General features: G+C 42.1%; 1 protein-coding gene across 10 annotated transcripts in view; it reads right to left on the reverse strand.

Moving 5' to 3' along the window:
* Window positions 1-21,850, reverse strand: part of TSNARE1 (t-SNARE domain containing 1) — a 448,564-nt gene that overhangs the window by 234,338 nt on the left and 192,376 nt on the right. For all 10 annotated transcript variants that reach the window (XM_038161056.1, XM_038160997.1, XM_038160980.1 and 7 more), the window contains 3 exons: window positions 12,463-12,553; window positions 8,968-9,042; window positions 6,866-6,922 (listed from right to left, as the gene is read on the reverse strand). In XM_038161056.1, coding sequence (XP_038016984.1) covers window positions 6,866-6,922; window positions 8,968-9,042; window positions 12,463-12,553 — 223 coding nt within the window. The remainder of the gene's footprint in view (window positions 1-6,865; window positions 6,923-8,967; window positions 9,043-12,462; window positions 12,554-21,850) is intronic.

The following is a 21,850-nucleotide window of genomic DNA, read 5'->3' on the forward strand; positions in this document are numbered from 1 at the left end:
AGATTTAGATTGGATATTTGGAAGAAATTCCTCCCTGTGAGGGTGGTGAGGCCGTGGCACAGTTTGCCCAGAGAAGCTGTGGCTGCCCCATCCCTGGAAACATTCCAGGCCAGGTTGGATGGAGCTTGGAGCAACCTGGGATGGTGGAAGGTGTCCCTGCCCATGGCAGGGCATTCTAAACAGATGATTTTTAATGTTCCTTCCAATCCAAACCATTCTGTGATTCCACAAGCACAGCAACCACCCAGGCATCCACCACACGCAGCAGGGGGAAAAAAATATATTGCAGAGCTGTCTCTGGCTATGGAAGAACAATAACTTGGGCACCAGCTGAGTGATCTGTCCCAGCCTCTGGGCACAATATGGATTTTTCCCTGTCAAAGTGCTCTCTCCCATCAGCAGGGCTGGCTCATGGCCGTGTTTCATCGCATGGCCCCAAACGCCTTCACGCGACCCCCGGCGTCACCGTTCCCCCACAGAGCCCTCCCAGCAGGGTCTGTGCCAGCGTGGGGCGACAGCAAAGTGTCTCCCAGGATTTGGGAGCACAAAAGCAAGTGGTTGCAGGGCTGGGGGCGAGGCTGGCACATTCCAGACAAAACAAGGCTTTGGTTTGTGGCTCCAGCAGTGACTCAGAGCTGGGGTAGAGGAGCCAGCGGAGCTGCTCCGGAGGAGGCTTCGTACAAAAGAGCCCCTTCCCTCACCTTCATCCTCTGCCCACACAGAAACCTCTGTCCTTTCTCACTCAAACAAAAGGAAAAATTTAAACAAAAATAAGATAAAAAGAAAAAAAAAAAAACACAAGGGAACAAACAAACTAAAAAAAAAAAACCCTCTTAACTAAGCAAAATCCAGCTAGTGAAAACTCAGTTCTTTGCCTGAGTGCTGGTAGAGGCAGCTGCTGCTTCTGGTTCTATCAGCAGACACAGGCAAAGTGGGCTGGTCCCTTGAAAGGCACTTAGTAGAGGACAGCCAAGGAAAATCCACAATGTTCGAGTTGTTCAGGCAATTTAGGAAATGGCAAGCTCCCCCCAAACCTGATGATACATATTCCTTTTTTTATAAAGGTTTGGTCTTTTCTTACTTTGCTTCTGTAGGTTAAGGAGATTGGAATGCTACTGAATGCTACCTGCAGCTTTTGACAATTCCTTCAATTACAGCTGTAGTAGCATTTGGGGTGGTTCTTACATGATTTTACTGAAGCCCAGAGCATTCCTGGTGTCCTACAAAACCTGCCACCAGCACCATCCAGAGCCTGGGTGTTTTCCCAAGGGCTCTGGTGCAGGATTCTTCATTTTAAGTTTTACAGCTGAAAAATGCTCCCTCCCTGACAAAAGGGGAGTTTAATGGTTACTTAGAGAAGTTCTATGCCTATAAAGCCCACTGGAAATTTTTTTTGAAGATCATGGGCACGATGAGAAGAAAAGACCTTCCCTTCCCAGACACACTGGAAGCAGTACAAGAATACTTTGGGACACTCAGAATAGATTCCACCTCCCTTGAAAATACAGGGAACAAATTAAAAGATTATGTGTGAATCTATTTCCATCCACTTATTAAATCCCTTTATGAGAATCTATTTCTCTACCCCCAAAGAGGCAGAAAAAGAAAAGAAAATATTTAAATTTTCTTAAGAAAATTGCTTTAATGACTGCGTTAAAAAAACCCAAACCCTTTAAAACCAAACAAAAGCCCACACTTGAGTAAAGTCAAGAAAAAAATAACTGTGTGATTTAAATGCTCCATATTGACAACCCTAGGAACAGGGGAGTGGGTTGATTACAATATGGCTTTTAAAGGATGCACAGTCATTTAAAACAAAGTTGACATTATTGAAATAACACTTTTTACAGAAGTAGCTGCATCCCAAACGACCTTGAAAAGACCCAACAATTACTACCACACATGCAAGATAAATTATCACCAAAGCTAAGGCTTGATTTCCTCAGATACAGCATCCAGACTGGAACATTAGGAACTGGGATGAGTTCTGAGATAACATGGTAGAGTCAATAAGACAAATGTGTAAATAAAAAGCTCCATTTGTCGGGGCAAAAGCTGTATTTTGATTGTGAGAAATTAGATTTTCCATTCCAGGGAAATACACACCACGTCCTCTCACAAAAGTGGAAGCTGGTTTCAAACATGAGGAGCATCAGGAGCATCTATTGCTTTAAAAACTCATCATTAATTATTGTTCAAAATAAGCTGTTGGTGTTGGCTTAGCCTGTGAGATCCTCAGGGTGGCACAGTCTTGTAGCTGTGCTTATACAACACCTACCATGACAAGGGCCTGGTGAAAACAGAAGCCCAAATTACTAAAGTCATTACACACTCACATAGATACATACAGTTTATGCAGACATTACTGCCAAAAAAAGTTATTCTTCCATAAAGCCAAGGACTGGATCTTGCTGCCCCCAAAATGAGAATTTTACTCTAATCACATAAAAAGAACAACTTCATAAACACAGGAAGAAAGGGAGAAATGATGCTTCCTGTGGGAAGGAAGTCCATTTAAAGGCAGAATAAACTGATGCAGTCAGGAGAGAAAAAAAAAAAAAGCAGCTTGTATATGCAAATAGACATTTATTACCCATCTTTGTACTCCTAAGAAATATAATTTACTGACCTTTGAGAGCTGGGTCAAATAGGCCCATAGAACAAGAAACAAAGGCATCTTTTTGGCAACTGCCACATTCCAGAGCAGTAATCATCCTTTCCTCTCTCTGTGAGCAGCAGGAAATGAAGTGGGTGCCATTACACCATGACAATTACTGTAATTTTAATTTCTAAATATTGCTATGAAAGTTTCCTCAAAAAAAAAAAAAAAAGTCTGTTCAAATTTTTGATGTAGTTTTAGATAAAAACTCATTCCCCAGCTAACACAGAGCTGTGCTTCCCCTCCTCCCACTCCCTTGGGGGAACCACCCACAAAGTCTGCAGGGTGAGAAAAACCCACTTTCCTCCCCATTAGTGGAGAAGAGAGAATTGCAGAGAATCACAGAATGGTTTGGGTTGGAAGGGGCCCTAAGGATCATCTTGTCCAATCCCCTGCCATGGCAGGGCCACCTTCCACTACCCAGGTTGCTCCAAGCCCCATCACTTGAACATGTTCAACCATGGGCAAAAAACCAGATTCTATCAGAAGCAGATGATGTTGGTTGCACAATAATTATTTTTTTAAAAAATTTAAAAAGAAGGATTCTTTTCATCTCCTGTGCTCAGAGACATTATTTGCTCTGTTGTGGATTTTCCACAGTTTACTATTAGTTATTTGAATACTATGGATAATCAATTCTGTGCTATTAGATTACCATATTATATCCCGTTGTTGCACTGCGGGATGGATTTCACCCTAGAGGACACATCTGGACAGCTGTCCAGCCTCTCCTGCCACTGACCACACTGCCCCAGGCTCCAGGGGACACCTGAAACACTCCCACTCCTACACTGGGCTCTGCCTGGGAGGAGCAGTTTGCACCTTGGTGCATCTGTTCAGGGAGAGAAGTGGGATTTGAAACCCATCTGCCCCAAAAATAATCAGGAGTAGAGATGACCATATCCCCAAATCTCTGCTCTAGGCTGCACTAGCAATTCCCATAAACTGGAAATTACCTTTCAAAATTCCCTTTAATGAGCCTTTTGAGGTCTCATTCTGTCACCAGTAGGTGAAGACTTAAAATTACTTTCACAGACTCAAGGGAAAGGGCTTTTTTTCTTTTTTTTATTAATTGTTGCCACAAGGCACGTTCAACAATCATCATTTAGTGTAGTAAAAAGTTGTGTCTTTCAATATATGCACCTATAGAACTCCATTGATTTGTCTATACACAAACACATTCCTACAAACATATATTTGATTAAGAATTTATATAACTTCAGGCTTCAAGGAGTTTTGGATCAATGCCTTTATTTTGCCTTTATAAACAAATAAACTCAATTAAAGAGTACTTACAACAAACCACAATGGGCAGGAAACTAATTTTCCCAAGGCTTGCCATGGCAATTTTTACCTGTTACATGGGTCTAAGGAATCAATTACTCCCTAAAGGGAAATTATTAGGCCTTACCCAACATCTCACCTTTCCCACTCACCAGCGGGAGAAAAGTATAGGGACAGGCATCCAGAAAAACGAGTATTCTTCAGACCTCTTACAATTTGCTGTAATAAATTAAAGTATAAATAAACGAGAACAAAGCCCTGCAGGCAAGCAGTGTTTGAATCAAGGCTGGATCTGCACTAAGTCACTGTGCAGCTTCACAAGGCCCATAAATCAGCTCTCCTGAACATATGTAGTATTTTGCATTACTCTATAGGGTGTTAACTTTAATGCCTTAATATATTCACATAGTGGTCAGGATACAGTTCCTGTGGGAACCATAAATTTGTATGTCCTGGCCAATCTGCTGCTGGAAAAAAAAAATAATAATAATAAGTTAAAACTAACCACAGCACCACATTGCCTTCAGCAAGTTTTATACCTTTAATTTTTCTCCTTTCTGTACTTGGGGGAGGAAGAAGAGAAGATGTGTGAAGCTGCAAATGTACAGGGAAGCTGAAGCAGACGTGAATTAATTTTCATCCCTTTTGTGCATGAAGGCTTGCGTGTCCCCAGCCCAGGCAAATGTCACTGCATGAAAAAGATTTGCTCTTGGGTGTGATGAAGCCTTTTTCTTAGTCAGAACCCTCTCAGCCAGGACATGCTACAACCTCCTTTTTCATAATCCACCAAAACCACTTCACCTGCAAGCAACAGCTACAAGGAGAAACAACCTGAGCTGATTCACTTTAACCCAATTTCTGCTGATTCTGCCCTACCCCCACCAAACTGATCCTGCTACAATCTCCCAGCGGTTGCATTCCTACCTGGTTTAAGGCAAAGGGGGTTGTCTCTGTCCTATTCTTCCTCCAGCCTCCTTTTGCTCCAACCCCACCATTACTCACTTAAAGATTTGAGTATTTTTTTGTCTGGCATCCTATTTTTTCCCCATATTTAAACTCTGCTTACTTCCAAAGAAAGTTGGTTTTGGAGTCACCAAGCAATTTCATCACACTAAAAAAGCTGGTTTCATCCAGGCTTGCTCCCAGTGCCAACAATTCGCAGTAATTAGCATTTTTCATTCTGTTTGCAGTCGTTACTGGGCAGCAGTGCCCCACATCCTGTGGAGCAGCCATGGCCATGGTAGTACCAGACATGGTAGCCCAGGCAAGAACAGAGCTGTTCCCTTCCCTGCAACCCACTCCACCAACAGCAGTCACACAAAATTGGTTAAAAGCCCAAGAAGTGATGCAATACAGATGGCATGAAAACAAATCAAAGTTAATTTGCACAAAATGACCCAATAAATATTTAATGTATGTAGGATTTGACCACAGTTACAAGATGTGTTATTTATGCCCCTGCTCAACACAGATCACCAGCTGGTGGACAAAACCAGATTGTTAATTTTTATAAACACAGAGCTGAAAAGGAACATCTGTGCACAATCTCTCCACAGGTAGCAGTGGGAACCCTCACTCTGGATAAAGGAATTAATCAGCCCTTTGGTACCTAAATTTCATTTCACTGACACCTACACCAACTAAGCAACAAAGTAAAAGGCAGAATTGTAATCGCTTGAAACTTAGTTAATATTAAAGCTTTGGTCCATTGATCTGCACTAAAGATGGGGTTTTCAGTGACACCATTCCACTCTTTTTTACACAGAATCATCAATTCAAAGTTACAAAGTTTCTTACGTACATTAAGGAAATTGTAGAAAAGCAGGTGGCACAAGGTAGGGTGAGAAAAGTCATTAGGAAAGCAGAAAACCTGCTGACTGTCCCTTAAATGATAAAAAGTATCCAAAATATCAGAAATAATCACTGAAATTAGACATAGAGTTCTGGGTTTTGGTGGCACGGTATCAGCTGAAAATGCCTACAAGTTTTTTAGCATGTAAGATTCAAGAGGCCAACCTAATCTCTGTTGGACCCTTACTTCAGCCAAACGATCTGGCCTCTAATCTCTTCTGGAAGACTGTGGAGATATCTTAAACATACACACACACAGAGGCAGATATTAAATATATAGTATTTTGCATTACTATTTATGAAAGACCACACATTTTTCTGCATATATACATATACACTGACACTAAAATATCTTTACAATCTTAATAATTTGTATATGTTGATGGGCACACATTCATCTAATTATATTTTATATATATATTCACATACATGTACATATAAACTAAATATGTGCATCATATATGGAGGAATCAGAGTATTTATGAATATGTATACACAAAACAGAATAAATATATATACACTCAGATTCTATATAGTATTTATTCATTGAAAAATTTCCTAATATGGGCTAAAAAAGAAGAAAAAGGCTCAGTTTGCATATGTATATAGTAGTTAACCACAGCGCAGAATAGCCAAAGAAAGCAGAATACCTAATATGTCTTAAAACTGGGGACAGCTTTGATAAAAACTCTTCTTAATTTCTTCTATGAAATTGTCCTTGGAATGTGACTTCACCACACCTACAAGCCCAGCTTCCAGTAAAAGGGGGTGTAGGACTGCTTTTTGATATATTTCATAGCAGACAAATCTCGCCTCAAGAATGGAAAAACAGCCCCATGACGACAGAAAAGCAGAGAACAATTAAACAGGTCTTACATAAGTCTTTTTTCCTGAGTCCTGTTATCTTCCACCTCCAAAGACACCACACATCTCTATTGGAAAATTGCCTCACTGGCTTCAATGTAGGCAGTGGAGGAGCTCCAAGCTCTTCAGCATCATTAGTGGGGTTAGAAAACAGCTTTTTTTCAGCACTGTACTTACTTCCAAACACAGAGACACACGTGAACTTACCTGTTTGGTGCTTCTCTGCCCAGTAGGAAGTAAAGCTTTGGATTTCTCTGCTATTTTCTGTTAAAAGGAAAAGAAAAAAAAATCAGAGGGAAAATGGCTGACAAGAGTCCAAATATTTAGGGAAGGAGTCATATGAAGCTATTTTCTTCTACTTTCAAAAGAAAAGGACAAAGAGAAAGCTCTTACTCTTTAGAAAAAAACACAAGGCAGTATAAAAGCATTGAAAATTTCAGTCTTGCAGGCATTAAAAGTCTTCAAAGCTTCCAGAATGACAAGGTTATCAAAACTGAAACAGGCATTTAGGGAATGACAGCCAGGATGTGGATAAGTAGCAATTTATCACTCAGATTGTTTTCCTGACGCAGCCAGGCATTCACAAACTGCAGTGGTTAATTTTGGCACTTCTGAATTGATGACAGTTTTTAAAATAAAAGAAATCCAATCCTATACAGTTCAGATGGACTGTACTCACAAGCATTAGGGGGGAAAAAAACATTTAAAAGATGTGTACGTGTGTTTGTGTGTGTGTGTGTGTGTGTGTGTGTGTGTGTGTGTGTGTGTGTATGGGGGTGGAGCTCTTTACCCAAATAATTCCAACTTCTCATTTAACACATACAACAATTTTATTTTAAGACCCTCCACTCAGTTTCTTGAATAGGACAGGTAAATAATTTAAAATATGAGGCAGCACTAGAGATGATGCAATTCTATTACACAACAGACACGCTGTTGAACTGCAATTTTATGCACATCCATTTATTTATTTAATTTTTGAGGCACAGGCAGCAAGTGCTGAGAAATCAATCAGTCCAGAGTGTTTCTAATAGAGACACATTATTAAGTGCATGTTGCCAGCCAAATTTCATTACACCTCTATAATTACAATATATCTTTCCCATTGTTGCAGGCATGCGTCAGACTCATTAAAGTGATATACCAAAGCCACCAGAGTTTGTCCAGGTTGTATTTTGACTAATCCAGATATATCCCCTAACTTGCGCTGCCAGGGAGGGAAGCAGTTTGGGGATGCTAAATTTAAGTCATTACTACAGTGTTTAAAAGCAAAGCAAATGTGCTCATCAGCAGAGCCTCCCCAGGGTAAAGAGGGTGAGCAAGAAGTAAATGAAGGAACTGGAGTTCGGGCTTTGCTTGTTTTATTAAACAGCTTGATCTTGGTGACAGATCCCTGTTGGAAAAATGTTCCAGAACATTCCAACAGATCCCAGCCACAAGATGTGCCTGGAAACTTTCTGGTACAGCCAAATAGGAAAGCAGAGCCAGAAGGTGGGGTAATATTTGAATTATCGGTGCTGCCTGCACATTTGCTGCAAGCAGAAAAGGTGAACTGTGCAATCCCCTCTCCCCTGAGAGTGGAGGCACACCAAAATAATGCCATGTCAAAATAATGTCATGGCTAAGCAAGGGGAAATACTTCATCCTGAACTCAGCACCTGGGGAGGCCACACCTCAAATCCTGGGGTCAGTTTTGGGCCACTCACAACAAGAAGGGCATCGAGGGGTGGAGCGTGTCCAGAGGAGAGAATGGAGCTGGGGAAGGGGCTGGAGCACAGATCTGATGAGGAGCAGCTGAGGGAGCTGGGGGGCTCAGCCTGGAGAAAAGGAGGCTCAAGGGAGACCTCAGTCTCTACAACTTCCTGACAGGAGGGTGATAACCAGATGAGGGTCAATGTCCTCTCCCAGGGAACAAGGAACAGGACAAGAGGAAATGGCCTCAAGGTGCCCCAGAGGAGGTTTAGATTGGATATTTGGGAACATTTCTGCAGAGAAAAGCTTGTCAAGCACTGGAACAGGCTGCCAAGGGAAGTGGTGGAGACACCATCCCTGCAAGTGTTCAGTAAATGTGTGGATATGGCCCTTAGGGACATGGTTCAGGTGCATGGTTGGGTTTGATGATCTTAAAAGTTTTTTTCAGCCTTAATTCTATGACACTATGATTGCTGGACTGACAAAGAAAGATAAGAGGGAGGAAACTATTAATTAGCAGCCCTGTGGAGATACTCCAGGCTATGAGGAATTACACTAAACACAATTCCAGATTCCCAGATGGGAGATGGGACAGAGGAAGCAGGAGGGACACTCACTTTCTGCACAGCTCCGTATCTCTGGATGGCATCTGAGAATTGGTTCTTCAGCCTGTCCAGCTGAAGCCTTTCTTGCTGTATTGGGAAAAAAAGAAGGCTCATTAGCAGGTCTGTCAGAGATAAATCCTCTAGTAGGCTCTGTTTGTGACCATGGGAAATTGTCCTGGTGGGAGACACCAAATAAATAAGGTGGGCACCAATGGCATCCTAAAAGAATCAGTCACACCGGGGCTGCCAGGATGCAAAAGGATTTTATTTTAAGAAATGTGATGCTTTGGTCTTTCAGGCCAGGTTAAATAAAAAAATGCCACTTTGGATATTCAAGATAGCATTGGAGAAAATAACTGAAGGGATCTTTCTATAAAAAGTTCTTTTCCCACATGATAAATAATGATAGAGTTGATCACCTCATTTGGGAAATTTACTGGACTTGAAAAGTCAAACAGCCACAACATCCCCTCTCCTTGGTCTGACTGTCAGAAACCAGCTTATTTCATGTTTTCTAAAACATGAACCCAAATGTCACTGCCTTTATGCCTGGAGCTTGCTCCAGCAAGGTTTTAATCTATATTTTAAAAAAACCCTAATGTTCAAAAAATCCCCTAGTGCTAGAACCTCTGTTCTTGGAAGGAAGAAGACAGGCTGATATAAGTATCCAACATGCTTCCAAATCTCTGCTCTCAGGGGGAATGACCAAACCCAAACAGTTCTCCTAGAACTGATCTACATCCTGGATTTGAGATTTCACACATGCAGGAGCTCACATGTCCAGATTTTACAGAGGGAAATGCTGCAAGGAAGTGGGATGTAACCTTAAAAAACAAGTGGAAAGCAAAACCCAATCTACACTAAAGCTACTGAGCAGAAATGTTCACTTTCCAGCCATTTCAGCTGTTTCAGAAAACTGCTTGGGATTACAAAAGTGGATTTTATAAAGGATGGAATAAACAGTTTTAATTTTAATGGCAGTATTTTCACACACAGAAGAACATCCCAGTTCTTCATCTAAAGATTTAAAACCATCTTTAGAGCAGGGCAAGTATCATTTTTCCCATTCTACAGATAAAAGTTCATAAACCTTATGTTTGTTCCACGTGCAAAATGAGATAAGATTGTCACCCTGGAGAGCAGATCTTATGCTCCAGCACTCACCCTACCAAAAAATGGAATTCCAGATCTACCTCTCTATTTACATCCTTTGAGGTTAGTTTTGAATGAAGCCCTAAAAGAGCCATTTTCCATCAGTCTCCTGCCTTGTGGCACACTGATCCACTTAGAGCAGCATCTTTGCTCCTGCAACACTATCAATTTGCTCAGCTGGGCATCCTGACTCCAATATCTGCAGCAGCACTTGGAGATTTATGGGAAGTCAGAGAAAGCCCCATATTGCATCTCATTGGCAGTGTGCTACTGGTAGAAAATAAGGAAGAAAGGAGGAAAAAAAGCCTTTTTTTTTTTTTTTCTGTGTGTGTATGCAAAACAATCCACAGAAAAAATGGATTGGTGAGGACTAACTATAAAGCTCTGTAAGGCTTTTCATGCTGTGAGTAATTTTATGGGAGGAGAGTTTGCAGTGCTACTCAGATTCCCATGAGGGACTAACTGACCAGCAGCCAACATCCACCAGAACAATTTCTTCTATGTAAGGGACAGTGGCTACAGGCTTTCTATCAAAATTTTTAGGTTTAATTACTAAACCCCTACTTTTAAAAGAAAGAACTAGAAAAAAAAAGAAAAAAAAAAAGTTAAATTAATTGACCAGCGAGCAGAAAAAGGTTATTATACAATGTAGTAGAGAGCAGCAAGTTTATTTCTCATATTACTGAAATTGTTGCTGAAATTGTTTCTGTGTCTATTTCCTTCAACTCTTAAATATTTTCCCTTCAACTTTCCACTTTTCTCCCCATGACAGTAAAACCTCTTCTCCTGAGAGTCCCCATGGGCTTCAAGGCCAAATAATGACATTCTTGTGTGGCACTGTAATTGAGTTTAATGTGACCTTGCCTGATTCCCCTTTGGACCCAATTTATGTCACAAAATAGAGCCTGGAGATCAGCACAAAAAAAAAGAAGAAAAAAAAAAAAAGCCCAGATCCCCATATCTCCAAGGCAGCATCTTCTGTTTCATCAAGCTCAGATGTAATTATGCAAGAAAACAAGAAAAAAAAAAAAAAAAAGAAACAGTCCTTGCCATCCATCACTAGTCAAAGCAATATGTTAAACATTATTCTTGTATTAATCTTGATGTCTACATGTGGAAACGGTCATTCGAGGCTTCCCTCCCCATCCTCTGGGGTAGACCATCACCCATTGATTTTGGTTTATTTTTTTTAGGCAGGCTGAATTGCACATGGTCCTTCCCAGGTTACCAAGGTGGCCTCAGGTGATCCAAGTTTTAAATCCTTATCTCAGCTGCCTGTTGGCAAGTGCCATAAATCCAGGCTGTAAAAGCCACTTGGTCAGAGATGAGTTGTGTGTTTAGAGCAGTCTTATTTCTAGGTGGAAGGGCAGTGAGAACAGAGTTGAAGTAATACAGGACTTTGGAAAATGGCAGGTAGTGAGTGAGAATAAAACACAAACTCAGGAAAGTTCCTGACTTAGAAACCATATGGATGCTGGAAGCAAGATTGCAACAGAAAACAAGTGGAATTGTCCTTATTTTCATTTCAGGTGCTGAATGTTATGTGGGCAAAAATTCTCCTTTAACTCTCACACTAGCTGGAATCTGGTCCCAAGAGTTTGCTTGTGTTCTTGCCCATGATGCACATCATGGGCCAAGTCAGCAGAAACATCTGGGGTATAAAATCATTGTTGGAAGTCTAAAACCTTCTGTTTGTCCAGTCTTTGCACTGGGACAATGGGATGGGGACCATTCATACCTTGTGACACTGATGCTGAGTTGAACCTAGAAATGACAGCCCAGTCTGCACACAAAACAGATGGGATTTTCTGGGATAAACTGGAATTCAGAGTGGGGTAAATTCTAATTTAAAATCCTGCTCTGATCTGGCCACAGCCTGTATTTATCTACCCCCAAAGCTGTCATTTCACTAGCGCACATCACTGAGTCAGTGTCATATTCAAATACATTCCATGGCTTTGGCCTTTTCAGACACTTAACACACTCCCAAACTCACCTGCACCCCACAACTGAGTCTTTAACCAATGCCAAATTCATGTGAAGCCAGATGATTTCTGCAATATTTTCACCCAAACTGAAACTCTGAGATAGAAATGAACTGGCCAAAGGCTTAGTTGCTGAGTTCTTGATTTCCAATTCTACATGATCCAGTTTTGAGAGGAGAACTGGTGTCTGCAGCTGTTTTCCCCTGGGTCATTTATAAGTGAAAACTACACTTGTTTGAGAGGAAAGGAAGTTATAGCAAGACACAGAGCTTAACAGCTTTAAAGCACCCACTGCCACTTCTCATTTTCATTATTCCTCCTTCCACAAAACCCATCATTCTCCCCCAACAGCATCTTGACTGACACATACCCTGGATGAGCCTCTGACAACCTCAGACAGCTGCTTGATGGCTTTGGTGCTAGTCGTGATGGTTTTATTAGTCTCCTGCTGGGTGGCATGCCTGCAGAAGAGAAGAGATGATGGGAATTGCAATTGAAATTAATTGCATAATGAGACACTTGGAGAAATCTATCAAGCTGCAGAGCAATTGAGACAACACAACAACAGCAGCACACAGAGGCTGAGGAGGGCTGCAGGAGTCCTGGGTCTTGACCAGCAATGGAAGCCAGAAGGAAATACTAGGAAGGAGCTGCCCAAAATATTCTTCCTGTTGTCAGCACAAAGACAAGGCCTGTGAACTATTCAAAGGGACGTGATGAGGTGAAAACAGGGGGTGGACAGGGAACAAGGCCATCACAGATGGTTGGTACTGCACATTTTCAAAGAAGGGTTTTACAGCAAAAGGAGACAGGACTGGGGAGTTGCCTGATGGCTTGCCCAGGAAAAATATTGTTTTCAGTCTGAAATTGAGCAGGACAAATTTACTTACCCTGGTCATCTACCCCTTGATGACACAGTATCTCCAGGAAAGCACTGGGGATGTGAAGGTGCAGAGTGCTTTTTCCAGTGCTTCACCAGCACTGAAACAGTCAGGAATGGAGCCAAAACAGTTACCCCCTCCAGTCATGGGTGTCCCTCCCTTTTACACCCCAAATTCCACTACCATTATTCCCTGTAAGCACTGGTTGCTGACCTAGCCCTTTGGGACCATACAAACAAATGGGAAGAGACATAAATGCTTCCCAAAGGTATTTATTAGCTCAGTCCAGTAGTTCTCAAGCTTTCTAAGGTCAACAGAGCACTCTCAGATTCTAAGCTTCTCCAGAGAGCACTTCATATCCTTTCAGTCAGAAAGAAGTGGTTTTCCATGAGGTTTCATTCAAAACCTCAAGAAATACCTGGAAAAGACCTAGAGAAAATGATGTTTTTTCTCCCTTAGAGGACACACATGAGCATGAGCCACAGTTGTATCAAAAGGACTCAAAGACTCATTTGTCAGTGTTTTTTTGTTTTTTTTTTAGAGTGGTGAGATTTGAAGTGAATGGAGGTCCTTTGATTAAAAAATGTCAAAATGTCTATTGCTGTTCCCTCAGTTCTGAAGACCCATGGCTTGTCCTATCTATTCAGCTCCTTCCTTCTTTGTCAGTTCTGATGGAGAGCACCTCTGTTGAGACTTAGGTCAACTCTTCCAGCACCTCCTTTGAAGATCAAGGCCAGTCCCCAAACAGCTTTTACCAAACATGACCTTAACAACAAAAACACCGAGACCTCTCTTGTTCAGGTCTTAATCCAAACTTTGCCAGTTTTTTCCCCACTTCAATGTTTTTGTGCAAACAGCTCAGTTGGGAAAGCTGTCCAGGATCATGGAATCATAGGATGGCCTGGGATGGAAAGGATCTCCAAGATTCTCCATTTCCAATCCCCTGCTATGGGCAGGGACACCTTCCAGTGGACCAAGTTGCTTCAAGCCCCATCCAGTCTGGCCTTGGACACTTCCAGGGATGGGGCAGCCACAGCTTCTCTGGGCAGCCTGTGCCCGGGCCTCACCCCCCTCCCAGTAAATAAAATTACACCTGAGTTCATACAAAGTACCTACAAGTGAAAGCTTAGTACACATGAAGATGACATCTCTTAGTTGCAGAATGGGAATTCAGATGTGTGTCAATGGTTGAGCACTCACACAGAAGGCATGGACTCCTCTGGCACCAAGCAACAAGGAGAAATAATCCCATATAAAGATAAAACCAGATGCAATAACGAGTTATTACCTCTGTTTATTTGAATTAAGATACAATTTCTGTGTTAATTCATCAAAATGCACTTCATTTACCGATGATCCCAGGACTCTCCACACCAGCTGAGCAGTCACATCACTTTTAATTTGAGATGGAAGAGGTCATATCTATCACAGACAGGTATTCCTCAGTGCCATTGCGAGAGAGGGAGCTGGGAATTGAATCCTGTCACATTGGTAACATTGAGGAGTGCACAGTCAGCCTGATCCCCAATCTCTTAATCAAGTATATCTTGCCAGCAAATGCATGAATTCTACAAGCATCAGATTCAAACCTAAGATTTCCATACCTAATTCCTCTTAACAGAATACAAGATGCTGGAGTTGACATCCATTTTGCAGACCTCATTAAATTATCTGCCCACAGAATAACTCAGAGATTTACATATCACTAATTCCCCATCCCCAAAGTAAAATGGCTTGTTAGGCTCTTGCATCTGATCCTTCCCAATCTCCAAAGTTAAATAAAGCCTTCTTCATTTGCATTGTAATGTAAATTTTATGTTAGATATCTTACGTAATAAATTCGTGCTGGGCCTGAACTTTACTCTGCTGGAAAAATAAGTGGGAGCAGGAGTACAAAAAAATAAAAGTTCTGCCTTCCACCTCTTAATTCAAAATGCACTTTAACCAACATGCTGGTGCTTGATTTTGGCACTTCCCACTATGTTGTCAGCACAATTAACTTCTTATTCTTCAGTCTCAGAGATGCGCTCAGGAATCAGACAATGATTATATTTAATTTACATTAAATGCTATTAAGATCTTAATTTTAAAAAAAGCCATCTCAAAACACTGCTTCCTGCAGTATTTTATTTTAATTTGTAATGGTAACAAGATATGTTGCTGTTGTTGTTGCTTTTGTTGCTGTTTTTATTATTACTATTAACAGCATTATTAGTATTATTATCTGTCTTTATATTCTGCTCCCCATGGAAGTGTGGAAGTTAATTAAAGGGGTGTCTCTCATGAATAAAATTTCCTTCTCAAAAGAGTTCTCCACACAACAGCAAGTTAATACTCCATCTGTGGAGCTGCCAAGCACCTAAACTACAAATGCAGTAAAAGATTCACCTGTCTACAGCTCTGCTCTGAAAACCAACCCTGGAAGGGTGAATACCAGAGAGGGCATCTCTAAGGAGGGGTAACATCTCTTGCTGAGCATTTCTGCATGCACAAACGCTGCAAAGACAAAGCACTAAATAATCCAGGAGATGCCAAACTGCTGCCTACGAGTTCCCTGTGGCTGCTGTTTCCTCTGCTGGAGGAGCACGGTCCAGCGAATTCCTGATCCCCAGCTGCTCACAGTTTGTTCTTTGAACGATCATCTCTCTAATTTATTTATCCCGTTTTAAAAGGAGCTCTGCGAAGAGGCAGATGCGGCGGCGGCTGCTCCCCTCATCTGCAGGGACACCAGGAAGGAGCTGAACTTCTGCCTCTGCTGCTTCTTTGAGACACTTGATGAATGGCCAAGCCAGTGGAAAAATAATCAGACCCCAAGTGCAGCAGCAAACACCAGCAAGGGAGGGAGTTCTCTCTGCCTCACCGTGCCTGCTAATACTTAGAATAATCCCAAAGAGCTTCATTTTCCAGCTCCAGCAGGAAATGCCATTTCCGCTCATAAAACAAGATACAGCTTATTTTATTTTCATCTGATCCCTAATGGAAGAGCAATAATGTGTTTTTCGGGTACAGATCAAAGATACCTTTGCTGTAGTGGTTTGAACATCATTAGATTCAGAATCCCCTTTTTTAGCACAGGGCAACTGCACAGTTGGAGTCGTTTTTGCACTTAAGAGTGGTCAAGTAGAATTGGCAAGATAGCTCAGCATAACTCAAAACTTGTATTTTTCACAAGCTGCTGTAATATTTACTGCAGTTTTCTTATCCCAAAAGAGGTAAAAATCAGAGGACTTTGAGCAGAGCACTGAGCTGCAGGATCTGTGGCTTAAAGCAGAAGTAGGTTGAGCAGCTGCATTTACATTTATTCCATTGCTGCTGGAGACAGAGATGCAAAAGGGAGCATCAAATATGCAGAGGGAGATTGGCACCACAGGACATCTCCTTCCTGTCGTACAGATGGATTCTGTGAAGGACTGGTGGCTGTGGGAACTGACAGGACCCAGCAAACCTCAAATACAAGTAGATAAAACTTCAAGCATTGCCCACAAGGATAGCAATGGATCCTAAGGATCCTATTCCCATTTCTGCACCTAATAAAGGTGTTTAACCACAAAGAAAATCCAACAGAAATTCTTTGTGGTTTGTGGAGGGGGAGGGCCCCTGTACCATGAATTCTGCCCTGGAATGTGGTCAAAAACCTCAAACAATGCCCTATTTTTCCAGCTATTAGTGGTGGGCTGAGAGGGGCACCATGTGCTGGGTTTTGGTGTTGAATTGTATTAAAACCCATCTGCCACACCAACCTCAAACCAACACCCTGATAGTGAGGCTGAGATTTGGCACATGACTGGCAGTCAGACCCTCTAAACACAAAAGTCCAGTTCAGTTTTCATAGGGTGGGTTTTTCTAACATATTCCTCTTTGGAGTCTGTGTGGACATTCATCCTTTGGGTAAAAGATGTGCCTGAAGGACGTCCCTCAAGGCTGAGTGAAGAAGATTTGCCTTCAGTCATTGGCCTCAGTAAGTTACATCAATCTCTAATAATTGTTTGTTTTGGTAGCTTTAACATGAATTCTTTAATATTGCTTTGATTTAGTGCACTATCCTACCTATGATACTGTAATACTAGTTTTAGCTTTTATGCTGTGTAGTAAATAAATCTGGTTGAGTTATTTTGTTCTAATTATTTATCATAAGAAATAACCCATTTTCACAGACATATATCTGATTTGTTATCAATAAAATCTCAGGGACAAAGTTGTAAAACTTAAGACTGTTGACAAAATCCAGGGATAAGCCTGGTTCCAGCTGCCCCCAGGCTCCTCTCTGAGGAGTTTAGAAAGCAAAGAGATCTTCTCTGCACCTCATGACTCAATGGGAGCTTCTCTAACAAACTTTGCCTGAAGCTCCCACTCCAACCTTCAACAGCATCTCCAAAATGATGCAGAGAATCTTCACTGGAGAGGTGACCCAGCCTTATGGTGCATCCTACACAGCCAGGATGATCCCACAGCAGAACCAGAGAATATCCTGAGTTGGAAGGGACCCACGAGGATCATCCCAGCCCAGCTCCTGGCCCTGCACAGGACAATCCCAACAATCCCACCCCGACCCTGAGAGAATTGTTCAAATGCTCCTTGAGCTCTGGCAGCCTTGGGGCTGTTACCAGTCCTTAGGGAGCCTGTTCAGTGCTCAATGACATTTTGGGGGAAGAACCAAACCTGATATCCAACCTAAGCCTGTCCAGACACAGCTCCAGCCATTCCCTCGGGTCCTGTCACTGGTCACCAGCGAGATCAGTGTCTGCCTCGCCTCTTCCCATCATGAGGAAGATGAAACACTTATCTGTAGGATGGAAACATTTTCTGCCTTAGATCACTGCACTTTACAGAATCACAGAAATGCCAGGATGTATGGAAAATCACGCTGTGAAAAGGTGACAGAGGAGTCCTGCGAATTTATTCGAATGAAGGGAGGGAGTCCACCAGGGCACACCTGCAGGGTTTCCTCTCTCTCGGGGTTTTGGAGGGTGCAGCCTCCTTTCATCCCAAACTCCTGGCCACACGTTGCACTCTTCCTTTCCCCATTGCCTGAGGTACCAGGAAGGTGTGGCCTTCCCAAACTGCCTACCCCATATTCCCTCTTGAACCTGGCATTTTACCCCAAAGCTCAAAAACTCAGGCTCGTGCAGACCCACTTGTTTCAGGAGTCAAACTGTCCGGGTTCTGTAGCAATCCTTAAAGTTAATGGAGACATTAAGACCCATTTAAAAGGCATTTACATCCATCCCCTCACCCATGTAATTGTTTATAAAGGCATTAGCACACATCTTCCCTATCCAGGACTCATGGCTCTGTTTCTGCATGATGAATGCAGGGGGCATCTCTCACCTCTAAGCATTTATTGCAGAGGTAAACAAAGCAGGAAGACGATCTAGGAGGAAAGGTTATTTTTTAGAATCACAGAATCACAGTCTCACAGGATGGTTTGGGTTGAAAGCAACCTTAGAGAGCAAACCCTGTGCCATGGGCAGGGATGACACCCATTAAATCAGGTTCCTCAGGGCCCTATCCAATCTGGCCTAAGTTGTTCCACTAATTTTTACCAAGCCCTAAAGTATATTTACTGTGTTGTTACAGTCATCAAAGGAAGAACAGTAAAATCTACTTATTCTGGTTCCAAACTGACTTTCTCAGCCATTTCCCCCCCCATAATTTTTCTTCTTCAAGACCTAATTGTGCATGTTGAGGAATAGTTTACAACAGAGCAAAATAAGAGCTCTAATTCTGATCTGTCAGCAAACCCTTTTGCATACGTGTAAATCATCCAGCAGAGTAAAAGTTAGGAGAATTATGGACTGCTACTTCCAGGTTTCAAGCCACACAATCTTCTAAAATAAAAGCATCATGGATTTCCAATTCACCTGTCACTTGAAAGTATTAGGAGACGTGGCACTATTTTTCTTACAGGAGCTTAGGGGATGGTCTGTGGCTGTGTGGGAAAAGGAGGGGAGGTATTTCAAACCCACCTGACATGGGTGAAATACCATCTCTAGAGAGGAACAGGGTTTGCAGTTCTGCTGTTCAGTGGTTCTGCATTAAAAAGCAGGAATTTCTGTCAGCAGCCCTCACAAATTTCATCACAGAAGTGCAAACCTTAGCAAAATTTTTCATGGCTTTTTCAATACCTATTTTTAAATACCTTTTTTATCATGGCTTCTTAAAATTAAATAATCATAAATAAAGAAGCAGTTATTACTGAAATACGGAGAATGCTTGCTCCCCTGCAGGATTTGACCAGCTGCAGGCAGCTAGTTACTCATTAACGACTACCAGCAATTCAGATTTGTGTTTTTCAATGAAATTATCTGCCAAACAGTTTATGAGACATCCCCTTAACCCTGCATCACCTACAGATTAGTTCAGCACCACCTCAGACTCCATCTGTCAAGTCATTGCTGACAGCTCTCAAAACAGGGCCCCACGGGAAGCAGTTCAACAATGTCACTGCCATTAGTCACCTCTCACATTGTTTCTCTTTCTCCCACCCATACTATTCCCAAGGAAGTTTTAATTTTAAAAGTTCCACTTTCTTTCCCAATGGGAGAGCCCCGTGAGTCCTTTGTAACCGCCCTGCTAGCACTTGAGATATATTACACCTCCCTCTCCCTCATTATGCAGTAAGCCTCTTAGCTTAGGAGAGGCAGAAATTAATTTGTCATAATTTCATTTTGATGAACCCTGGTGCCTACTGATCACGATATTTTATTTTTTTTCCCTCCAGGTGCTGATAAACTACTTATTTCTTTTTACCTATTCTTGCAACTTCGCTTTTGCTGAGGTAAACCATCCTCCTGAACCAGATTTCTGCAAAAAGCAAACAGATCCCTCCCTTCCCAGCCCAAGGACCTCAGCTGCCCTCCTTGAGCTCTAAATATTCACCCAAATTTCCAGAATTGCCCCAAAAATCCTTTTAGCGCCCCGAGATAAATGGCACCAAGACTGTGACCGCTCTGATTGCTTTGCCTGTGCTCTCTAATTGTGTCCTGCCTTTCATATTCCTGCATTAACCCAGGGACCACGGCTCAACATCTGTCACAGAAAGGTCACAGGGATGCAGGGATGTGTTCCCACAGCAATTCTCAGCGGCAGAGCCGGCGGTGCCTGCAGCAATCATCGAAAGCAGCTGAGCGACACACAACCTACAGAGCTGTTATCACGCCTTCCTGCCAGTGATTTGCTGCAGCTCCTTGCTGAAGCTTGGATTGGAGCTGTCTTTCCAGGTTTTTCAGGGTTGGGACTCGATGATCTTTAGGGTTGCTTCCAACTCAGGACATTCTATGATTTGGTGATTCTGATTCTGCGCAGGGAAAGCTCAGGGCGGCTGCTTTGAGGGCTCTGTAGAAGGAGTTAAGTAAACTTGAAGGGGAGAACTACAGAGTTTCTGAGTCCTGCTTGTAGTCCAGAAATACAGAGAAAAAAATATATTATATATACTATTTATTTCTGCAAAAGAGTTTTAGAAACTGGTGGAAGGTGTCCTTTCCCACAGCAAGGGGGTTGGAGCTATATGATCTTTATGGTCTCTTCCAACCCAAACCATCCAATGACTCTGTGATGAAAAAGTCCCCCTGCCCTGGAATGGCAGAGATGTGGATGTTGTCTTAGTGTCAGCCTCAAATCTGTTTCTGTGTGGACTCCAACAAATGGAAACTCCCTCTTAACAATTTGCCTGCCGCGGAACACGGGCTGGAAGCTACAGACTCAAAATCCAAAATACAACAAATCCCAAGGACTTCATGAAAATAAAAATTATGACTTTGAAACAAGTTTACTCATAATTTATGCTCCTGTAGATTAGCTTGTGTGTTTCAGCATAGAACCACAGAGATTGCTTTGGGGGTGCACAAATATGCCAGAAGGTGCCCTGCACACACACAGACACGTATGTGGGAAAGACAAATGGACAGAAGATAAATGGCACTGCAGATTAATGGAGTCTATTATACTTTCCACACTCCCTCTCTTGGTTTTCGCGTTTAACATGCATTCAACACTCGACAGAGCACTGTGAAAAGCAAAGATGAAGGGTTCTTTACTGATGTGAATGAATGATTGCTTCAGCTCTCCTTGAGAAATCACAATGGAACCATCATTAATAAAAGAGCCAGTAGTTGGAGGATGAAAAGTTTTGGTGAAGAGAGATGTAGATTTTTTTAGGCTTTATTTCAATTTTAAAAGTTGTTTTTGCTGGTTCATGTGTTTTCCTGCCACCAAATTTTTTCAGTGGCAAGAGCGTGCAGAGCAAACATCTGCAAAAAGGGAACAAATCACATCAATTTCTGAGATGTAGGCATTTTCATCCCAGAAAATACATGATTCATTAAAAAAAAAAAAAAACACACACCAAAAAACCCAACATTGCTTAAACCCAGGCAATTTTAATTGAAAAATGAATCCATTTCACTCAAATGACTGCGATGAGTTTTGTTATTTTGTGAAGTGAGCAAGAAATCAAAGGCAAACAAACAGCTCGAGACACTTTTCAGCTAGCTGTGGTTATTTGTGTATTTCTAGTTAGGGGCATTAAAGCACAAATGCTCCTGTGTGTGTGCTTAAATTAAGCGATGTGCCCAAGCCTGGTTCCTCCATCAGGATTTAAGTGAGAAGGAAAAGGCATTAGCAGCAATTGTGCCCCTGGAATTGTCAGTGTGGAGCAAACAGGCTGTCTCATAGAGCCGTGAAAAATGTCCACCCTTGGACTAGCAGGAAATCTAAACAGAAAGGCAATGACCAAGCAATTCTTTTGCAGTCCAAAGAGCAAAGCCAGGTGGTTTATCATCTCCAAGAAAGTCAGCTTTAAGAACCAGCAGACAAATATCCAGAGCCCTGCAGCAGTGCAGGGACACGGTGGCTTCGTGCACAGCCCTGGCAGGAATG

The sequence above is a fragment of the Motacilla alba genome, chromosome 2 (genome assembly GCF_015832195.1).
Source record: "Motacilla alba alba isolate MOTALB_02 chromosome 2, Motacilla_alba_V1.0_pri, whole genome shotgun sequence".
NCBI lineage: Eukaryota > Metazoa > Chordata > Aves > Passeriformes > Motacillidae > Motacilla > Motacilla alba.